Here is a 10,695-nt window from a genome sequence, read left to right as displayed (position 1 = left end):
GTTCTCATTGACTGAACTCTGCTTAACTGAACTGAACTGAACTGAGCTGAGCTGAACTGAATTAAACTAAACTGAAATGAATATTTTATAAGAGAAGGAAATTAGGAGCTGAACTGAACTGAATTGAACTGAATTTCAACGTAAGAGAACATGGCCTAAGTCTTTTAATTTTACAAGATATGTTTGGTTTTTTTGTTTATGTACTTATCAAATTTACTTTACCTTAAATCCTTAATATATTCTCCGTCTCATAATAATTAATACAGTAAAATTTACAGACATGTTGATACATAACTTTAACCTTTAACACTAATGTTTTTTTTTTTTTTTTTATATAGGTTATATTGTGAAATTTCATGTTACTACCTACTTCACAACCTTTTTATTTATTTATTTTATTTTTAGAGAGCCACAGGGGCGGGTGATGACAATCGATTTCAAGATTTTTTGGAACCGGGAGGGGAGCTCTAACCATTTGAGCTATCCCTCACTCTCATTTAACAACATATTTATGAATAAAAATATTTTTATTATATTAATAAAAAACGGAGTAAGGCTTTGATTACTAATTGTTTAATTAAAATAAAGTATAGTCAACGTTAAAGTATTATGAATAGTGAAACAAAGTCTAACATAGTAACATGTCCATTATTTTAGGATGGAATGAGTGCAAACTACAAAGTATTGAGTAACTATATGCTTAACATAAGTCCATTTATTCATTACATGAAGTTTCATTGAAGGGTATGTTCACTTCAACTTAATTTCAGTTTAGTTCAGCTCCAATTAGTTCAGTTTAGTTCAGCTTTTAATTTCCTTCTCTCATAAATATTCATTTCAGCTCTATTCAGTTCAGTTCAGCTTAGCTCCACTTCGTTCAGTTCAGCTCCAACAAGTTCAATTTAGTTCAGCTCAGTTCTGGCAAATGTGAATAGGCCCGAAGAATGTTCATTTGGTGAACAAAAAGACTCTCTAGGGTTTGTCCCTTGGAGATTTTTTTCTCCTCTATGGTTTCTCCTATAATAGGATTTTCGCATATAGTTTTTATCGTTAGAATTTTTTTAGAATCCTCCACTCTTCTCTCTTTTCTCTCCTTCTCATTTATCCATTTTTCTTTCTGGTCTTAGCTGTGAATTTTTGTAGAGGATTCTACTATTAATTGATCTTACCAGTGGTAAACCTCAAAAACCTTAAATTGGTTTCAACAATTATATCTCATTATTGAGATTTTTTTTATTTTTATAATTATAGTATTATTTTATTTCTTTGCTTGTTCATGTAGCGAGCATTGTAGATCTAGGGTTTTTTTTAATCACCGTGAGTACCTGGAAAACTGTATGAGAATTTTCACCTAAATGTTTATGTATAAGTGGATTTCAGGACGATATAGAGCTAACTCACAGGTTATATTGTTTCTGATAAAGTTATTTATTAAAGTGACAGTTGATTGAATCTGTAATGTAATTAGTTGAATAAATAAAAAAATCAGTTGAATTAAACATAATCTTAGTAAAAAAAAATAAGGAGCCGCCAAAAAAAATTGAGCAAATAAAAATAAAATTATACTTCGTAATAAACTAAAATAAAACAATTTTCTTTTAGTAAAATCTAATTGAATTTTTAGCAAAAATAAAGTAAAGAAAAACCAAAAACTCTTAAATTATCTTTCAAAAAAAAAAAAACTCTAAAATTAAAAAAATAATAATAATAATAATAATAATAATAATAATAATAAAAAGGGGGCGAAAATCCCATGCATATGATAAGGGACAGAAAGATATGATAGATCCGAAAGAGAGAATTGACTAACAATTAGACAATTGTGTGGTGTAATGGTGGCCCACTTCATGGAGTATGCAGCCTCACTTCGGTACCACTTGGCTTCCTAAATGCTCATCTTAATTAGACGGTGATCACTCATCTACGATCTTATAATTGTCTTCTAATTGCTCCTTAAACTTTTTTACTTGTGGAAATAAAATGAAAAAAGCTTATTGGAGCAAGAGTGAGATCGAGGAAGACATTGGCCTATATATCTAAAAGCTTTTCATTCCTCAATTAATAAGTGTTGTATAACGCATTTTTACGTTAATTTTATTATAAAACGGTCTATTTAAGGATAAAATTAACAATTTTATTCATAAATTTAATTTGTTTAAAGAAAACTTTTAATTTGTAATGAGTTTGATTGCATTTTAATGTGTAATTTCGAACTAATACATGCTACAACGGCTAATATGATTAACCTAACACATTTTAAGTATTTTTTAAGATTAAAATTTATATTAGAAAGATGGTAACTTATGTACTCGTAGTATATACAGAGTAAGGGTAACTCTAATTTTTTTTTTTTTTTTTTTTTTTTTTTTTTTTTTTTTTGTGCAAATGAGGAATACACCAAATTAAAACAAAGACAAAATAAACAACCAAATAATCTATCAAGGAGGGACAAGACGAGGGAAAGCCACCCCTTGTACGTCCTCACTAAGAATCCTACGAAGCACCAAAGGAGCACTACCTAGAATGAGAAGATTATCCGATTGAGCCACTCCACGATTAGCTAGCCAATCAGCGGCACGATTTCCCTCGTGGAAAACATGTACCACCGTGACCTCCCAATCGTCCTTACTATTCAAATTGTGGCAGTGATTAATCAAGTGAGCACACTCACCGCTTCCTTGTGTATCCTCTTTTAATGCTTGAACACAGGCTTGATTGTCCAATTGTACTTGAAGCTTGCGAATTTGTAGATTCCTTGCTAGCTCTAGGCCACGAACTAAGGCCATAACTTCAGCTCTAAATGCAACACATCTGCCATAATTTGCAGAAAAGCCAGAGATGAACCTACCTTCGTGATTTCGAATGATAGCACCACCACCAGCTGCTCTAGGGGCCCCTTTGGCAGCCCCGTCCGTGTTGAGTGCGTACCAGCCATAATTAGGTCTAAGCCAAGTGACAAATTGCTCCCTTCTCACACTCGAACTGGTCTTAACTCTAAATACTTTAAGGGTAGCTTTAACTCGTCTTATAGTCACTGATTAAAAGCCCTCCTTGATCAAGAATTTGTGTTCCTCAATATTACTACGTATTTGTAATATTTGTTTGCTCCCTCATAGAGTAACGTATAACATACAAGTGGTGTCCAAACTTTACCAAAAGTGAAAATTAAAGGAGGGGACTGGAGTTACAGACGGTAAAAGCAGGAGACTATGGCTATAATTTTGGCCAAGCTTACCTACAGCAACCGGTTACCAAAGTGAATGATTTTTTTTTCCTAGTCACTGACAAGAGTTCAGTGCATTGGGAAATAAATTGGTGAATAAAAAAGACCCTTAGTGACAAATTGGTAAAAAAAACTTACTCCGCGACAATTTGGTAAAAAAAAGCTAACTATATGCGACAACTTGGTAAAAACAATAAACTCTGGTGACATTTAGCCCAAAAAATCTTATTTTTGTTGACAAACCCTTTAAAAATCTAAATTTAATTTGTTTTTTGTGTTTTTAAATTTATTTTTCCCATTAAGATTTTGAATTAATATACCATCCCCTTTTTATTTTGCTAAATCCCAGTACCAAATTTACAAATCATGTGTTTGATTGTGTTTGTAACAATCACATGAATTATGATAAGATTTTACGAAAATTACAACAAGGAATAATCTACAACGACTACAAAATCCCATTGATTATGGGTAATATATAAACTGAGGACCTGAGGTGTGTTATGTAAACAACACACCCACACCTACACCCAGGAATGCATCGTACACGCCCTTGACCCATCCTTAATTGTGCTCGCATGTTTGGTAACTAGAGACATGCCTATAGTCTCTTAATAGGTTAGTCCCGTGCGATATACTCCCTCCGTTTTTAAATACTCGTTCCATTTTTCATTTGCGGTTGTTTTTAAATACTTGCTCTGATCTATTTTCTTATTTCGAAAGCTTTTACAATATTTAATTTATTTCTCTCACTTATGGCCTGTTCACATTTATTGAACTAAGCTAAACTGAACTGAACTGAGCTGAAATGAATATTTTATGAGAGAGGGAAATTAAGAGCTGAGCTGAGCTGAGCTGAACTGAACTGAACTGATTGGAGCTGAACTCAACTGAACTGAAGTAAATATGAACAGGCCCTTAGTGGACCCAACATATATTCTCTCTCCTCCAATTTTCTCCACTACTTTTGCCTTTTACATTTTTTTTATTCTTCCACCAACCCCACTACCTCTATACATATTTTATTACTTTCTCCAATTTTTCTTAAAATTCCGCGCATGGAGAAATGGAGCAAGTATTTAAAAACGGAGGGAGTATAATTTTAGTTATAAAATTGAAAAATTTGTCTAGGACAACCTTTTAAAAGACAGTTTTGTCTAGGACAAACTTTTAAAATTTTCTTGGCAAAGTCATACCCTTTTATAATTTTTTTTGTTAACGACAACCAACCTTCACTTTCAGGCGTTGACCCACCGGAATCCGGCGTTGACCCTCACATGACTTGCACGTGACCCTTATTTCTCCTAATTGCACCCCACCATCATACCACCGTCATCATTGGCCACCATCATCATCACCGACCACCAAAAGAAACACCGCACCAGACCGCCATTAACACCTTCGACATCAACCACCAATCTTCTTCATCTTCTTTATCGTCACCACCGCCGCCACCACCAGTCGCATTTTCTTTATCTCAATTTAGGATCTCATATTGATACGAAAAAGAGAGAAATAGGTGTGCAATCTTAGAAAACAACGAAAATTGATTAGATATAAAGCTAAAGTTGGTATTTTTGTGGTGGATTTTGATTTGCTGCGGTCTGCGGGGAGGGTGAGTGAGGTGGGTTGAATTCCTGCCATGGGGTGGCTTCCGATTTGTTGCGAGGAGGGTGATTGTAGGGTGGGGTTTTGGGATTTCGGGATTTCACTAATGGTGGGTTCTAGGTGGTGGTGGGGTTTCAGATTTCGCTGGTGGTGGGTTTTAGGTGGTGGTGGGGTTATGGATTTCGCTGGTGGTGGGGTTTTAGATTTTGCTGGTGGTGGGATTTAGGTGGTGATGGGGTTTCAGATTCATTGATGGTGGGTTTTAGGTGGTGGTGGGGTTTCTAGTTGTGGTGTTGGTGGTGGCCTGGTAGGGATGGTTGTTCGAGTGGAGTACGAACAACATATTGGTGGTTAAAGGGTGTCAACGCCAAATTCCGGTGGGTCAATGCCTGAAAATGGGTGTTGGCCGTCATTAACAAAAAAAATTATAATAAGGTCTGACTTTGCCAAGAAACTTTTAGAAGGTTGTCCTAGACAAAACTGTCTTTTAAAAGGTTGTCCTACACAAATTTTCCTATAAAATTTTTATAATAAAACATTTACTCTGCGCAATATAAATAATTCAACAAAAACATAATACAATGATCTCTCTTATTTGATAAATAAATTGAGGTTAAAAAAATAATAAGTATACAAACTATACATACACACAACCCTACGTCTCTACATAGTCTCGAGCTTCCTTAAAAAAATCCGCACAATGTGAAATAATAAAAAATTAACATCAGTCAATCACTCTTTAAGTCCTTTGGGGATCACTTGTACAAAAATCAAGAGAACGTTGAAAAAAGATCTCTAATTAACAGAAAAAAAAAGGAAGAAAAAAAAAAAGCAAACAAAAAGTGACTAACGGTTGGGTACCGCCTGTCAATCGGTGTGGAGGGGGCAGGCACCGCCAGCGTGATTCATTTTAAAATTCATTCACACTCCTGCAAAAATATCTCACCTATTTTCTTTTTTTATTTCCATTTTCCAGAAAATTTAATGACACATATACTCCGTATAAAAAATGGAAAATATTATTACTCCGTATTAGTCATAGATTTATCATTTATGACACTATTTAATGACTGATTTTTGTAACAAAAATGCATTTCTAAGGTAATTTATCTTGTGTTTGAAAGTTATTCACGTTTAAATAATGATTATATCAAATTAAAAATATACGAAGTAATTGTAAAGATGATTTTTTTTATTATTTTAAAATAATATATACGTAGATAGCACATAAACTTAAACAAAAATACGGAGTATCACAATCGATAAAAAAAAAAGATATAGAGTGTAGATATAGAATGTATAAAATCTATTGAAAACCTAGCACGCATATAAAATTTAAATCTAAATTATATCAAATAAAATACGGTGCTAGTATTAATAAACGAATCGACAAAAAAACTTATATCGCATTAATTTAGAAAACATACTCATTTTTGTTTCAAAAAAAAAAAAAGAAAATATACTCATTTTGATTTTTAACGTTTGCTCATTTTCATGTTTATTCAACCGTATTCAAATCTTTTGCATACTGAAGCACATTACTTTAGTTATTTGAGACCATAATTTTATTCACACATCCATTTTAATCCTACCACTTGATTTCTTACATCTTTTGATCATACGACATCATAACTTTACACACAAATCCATTTTGATACCACCATTTGCTTCCTTTCATCAATTTCATCCCAACCAAAAATTTTTAAAGTACACTTACGAAATTTTAAACATTTTAATAGTGGGAGAAAGGATAAGGGAATTCTTACCCAAAGTGCTTCTATTGGAGTTTGAACTTTTTTATTAAAGTAAACTTTACTTGGTACACATATGGAGTAGCATCATTAATTCATTACTCTAACGTCTCTAACAAAGCAAATGGAGTAAAAAGACATGAAAAGAATACCAAATTTATACGCATAAAAATAATCTCAACCTTTATACAGTACTGTATAAAAATACATAAATTATGCGAAAACACTCCTTTAATCAAGGATAAAAAGAAAAAAAAAAAAATACACAACTCCCAAAGAGTTGCAGGAAGTAAATGCAGCTCCACCTCCTTTATTTTTTTCTCTCTCTTTCGCTTTCCTCTCTTTTATTGATTCCCATAGGCTAATTTAATTAATTATTATTCAATTAAATTTCCACAAATTTCTCTCTCCTAAATTATTTTTCCATTTTTATTTAATTTTGCCATGTCTATATAACTCATCTACCCCCCACTTTATCCCCCTTCTTTCTTTCTTTCTCGCCTACTCCTTTTTGGCCTCATTTTCATGTCTTCTTTTCTCTCCATTTTTGCTCTCAACTACCTTCTACTTTCCCTCTAATTTCCATCTCCAGGTATTTTACCCTTAATTTTTCCTCTTTAATTCTTGCTTTTTTCCTTTTGTTTCATGAATTTCGAATTTGATTAATTGTTGCCCAAACTTTTTGATTTCCGATTTCATGAATTTGAGCTGAAATTATCTAAATACTTAGGTAAATAAATTCGTTCAAAAATTAGGGTTTATCGATGAAATTGATGAAAACAATTGAGATTTATGCTTTAATAAAGCTTTGACTTTCCTTAATTAGAGATCTCCATGTTTGAATCTGCATGTTACGAAATTAACAAGCAAAACGTTTCGATGATTTGTTTTTGCAGGCGTTACAATTTTTGATAATTTTAGTGTGTCGCAGATCGTGTAAATACAGCGTAAATACATAGAATTAATCAAGAGATTAGAAAATAGAGGAGAAATAGAGAAAATTGGAAGATCTATTGATATAAATCTTAGAAGGATGAATTTTTGTGGGATCCAGCAAAACGGCGTCGCATCTCGTGAAGAGATGATGAGTTTTGTGTCGATTTCTGGTGGTCGGAATACTGATCGGAAAGACTCCGTCGTTTGCCCTAAACCTCGCCGTGTCGGCGCCCTTAACACCACCGTCAACGATTCTTCTAGACCTCCTCTTCGTTGGCACTTTGGGTAATTTTTATTTTATTTTATTCTATTTTAATGTTCTTCCCCTTTTAATTTAATTTTTTCAAAAATCTAATTTAATGATTTTATTTTATTTTTTTGGCTGATTTAAATTTTTTTATTTTATTTGTATTGTTTGTTTATTAATCTGATTTTTTGGGATTTTATTACAGGCATTCAGAGCTCTCTGATTCCAGGGCCGGGTCTGAGCTGTTAGACATAATCCTTAGTAAGGTATACATATCTATAATATATTTTCCTTGTTTTTATTTACAAATTAATTGATTTAATTTTTTGTTTTAAGTGAATAAATTAATTTAATTTTGTTATACAGTAGTCAATTTAATTCAGTGATAAACGATTAATTTGAATACTTTCCTCTTTGTATGTCCGTTTGGGTAACGTGGTATATTTACAGTATCATCAGCAATTGTATAAGATATTATTTTGATTTGATATTTTATGAAATTAATATAAAATTAACTTAAAAATAAGATATTAGCTTTGATTTGATATTTGTTTCCATATATTTTGTCATTTTGAATCCTTGTTTTGGTGCTTTTTTTAATTAGTGGGTTTTAATTAAATGATTCATTTTGAATTTAGAAATACTTTTAACACTTTCCTTTTGCGTTCGTTTAACCTCGGCTAGTGAGATATTCTCGATGAATTAAAGGGAAATTAATCAAATTATTGACGATTGAGTATAAGAAAATTGTTATATGGTATTTTGTTTCCTTGAATTGGGTACTTAAATTGGGATAAAGTCTATGATTGAATGATGTGTAATGTGTGGTTGATATATGGGTGGGTAGAGAAAATCCCATTATTAATTTAAAAAAAAGGGGGAAAAGAGATCTGATCTGAGCTTGTGTTGTAAAGCAAATTTTTAATGAACCAAAGGGCAAACTGTCTATGGCCAACCAACTTGTCTTTGTCAGTGTAAATTATAAATTAAAGTTATTAATTCAAATTTTAAATTTAAATTAGTGCAATAAGACAAAGATGATAGTACCTTTCTTGGTAATAATAGTATAGTACTATATGTGATTACGCAACTTATGAAAATGCTTTCTTTCTTTCTTTATTCTTTTTGTGTCCAAATTTGCGACTAATTTAATTTGATTTGTCTTTGACTGATTAAACTAAACTTGAAAGTGATTCCATTTAACAGTAAATTGACCTGTAAATGTAAAATTACTTGTGGAATATAATGAATAGTTTATGCTTGTTGTGGATGGGATCTAATTGGAATGAATTGTTTGGACAGGGTGTTCATGGTGCCGAGAGGCCAAGCACACCGGTAGCATCGTCGCCCCCGTTTTTCTGTGGTTCACCACCAAGTAGAGTCTCTAACCCATTAATTCAGGACGCTCGATTCAGGGAGGAAAAACAGTTAATTCCTCCATTTTCACCAGTTCCATCATCGCCGATACAGGCTACTGCATCAGGGTCTGCATCCTCACCAAACTCTTCCTCAAGGAAAGGGGGATGTGTGAGGGCGAATTTTGGTAACAACCCGGCAGTTAGAGTTGAGGGGTTTGATTGCCTCGACAGGGACCGCAGGAACTGCAGTATCCCTGCCTTGGCTTAGGAACGAACCCCATCGACATCCAAACTCAAACCAAGTACATATAGTCATCATCATCAAAACAGAAAAAGCCTTAAAGGCAAATATAACATTTTAGCGAGGGATAAAAAAACTACAATAGCAGCAGCATGAGAAGAATTTTGGTAAATTTCTCAGAGCAAAAGAAAGAGATATGGAAGAGTTGTTTATTTTGCAGTGTAAATATGCAGTTGTTTAAAAGAGGGTTCCTTTTTTTGTAAGTACTACAAAAGAAAAAAAAAAAAAAAATCCCATGTAATTAGTTTTGACTAAAATAAAAAGTGTGGGAATTTAGAGTCTAGTTTTCTTTTTAGTTCGTTGGGAGTCTAATGTGAATATGAGGGAGGGGAAATTATTTCTGGTACTTGTTTTTTGTATAAAATGCGGCTGAATTTCTGTGGGAAGAAGAAGTTGTATAAAAAAGCTGCATTTGGTTATTAAAGTCTGGTTTGTAGAAGTGATAGGTCAATGTATATACGAAGATGAAGCCCATTTTCAGGGTTTTTTTTACTTACTATAAAGTGTTATTGTGGTCCACTTTTAATTAATCGTACTTGTATTTTTGAAATATGGACGACGTGGGTTTCTGCCTAACCACATGTGTTTTGCTAAGACGGTTTTATCGTACAATTGTCACGAGGAGGTACCATAGTTTTAGAAAAAATCTCTTGCCAATATTTAACGTGTAAAATTTAACTTGCTTTATTATTTATTACTCCATCCGTCTCTAAATTATATTCCTTTTTTTATTTTTGGTATTCCAAAATTATATTACTCCTTTCTATTTTTGGTAAAGTTTTTTTTTAAATAAAAACTCTTTTTTTTTTTTTTTTTTAATATTTAATGCTTTCTCACTCATCCTTACCTAATCTCACTCATAATCTTTGTGCCAAATTACAATGAACATGATTGGTTAAAAATTTTCAATTAGAAGCATGTGATTGGTCTTTTTTTTGTAAAGGATTGATGACATGTCATGAGTAATAACTAATCTATCTTTGTACTTCCCATAACATTATCTAATCATTGTTATTTGTCTTACTCATTCCTCCTTAATTCCCGTGTAAATTTCCAAAGAGGAATGTAATTTAGGGACGGAGGGAGTAGCAAATTCGATTTTTGTTTTTGTTTTTGTTTTTGTTTTTTTAATTCTATATGTGGTGTATTATGGACTTATGGTTGATAGGTTTAACCGTTTAAGTGGTAAATAAACTTTACAAATTAGTCTTAAGATAGGGCTAAATATGTGGATTTTCTTTAATTTCACAAATTAGGGCATGTTCACATTT

The 10,695-nt window shown here is 32.5% G+C and overlaps 1 protein-coding gene across 1 annotated transcript; it reads left to right on the top strand.

The window, feature by feature from the left end:
- Nucleotides 1-7,018: 7,018 nt before the first annotated feature.
- On the top strand, nt 7,019-9,920 carry LOC145601710 (uncharacterized). Its single transcript, XM_081657772.1, has 4 exons — nt 7,019-7,174; nt 7,479-7,803; nt 7,971-8,031; nt 9,068-9,920. Exons 2-4 carry the CDS (start codon nt 7,616-7,618, stop codon nt 9,389-9,391), a joined length of 573 nt encoding a protein of 190 aa, XP_081513898.1. The 5' UTR covers nt 7,019-7,174; nt 7,479-7,615; the 3' UTR covers nt 9,392-9,920.
- The last annotated feature ends 775 nt before the right edge of the window (nt 9,921-10,695 follow it).

This window comes from Chenopodium album, chromosome 21 (genome assembly GCF_948465745.1).
Source record: "Chenopodium album chromosome 21, dcCheAlbu1.1, whole genome shotgun sequence".
NCBI lineage: Eukaryota > Viridiplantae > Streptophyta > Magnoliopsida > Caryophyllales > Amaranthaceae > Chenopodium > Chenopodium album.
This window is presented reverse-complemented; position numbering and strand designations above follow the sequence as displayed.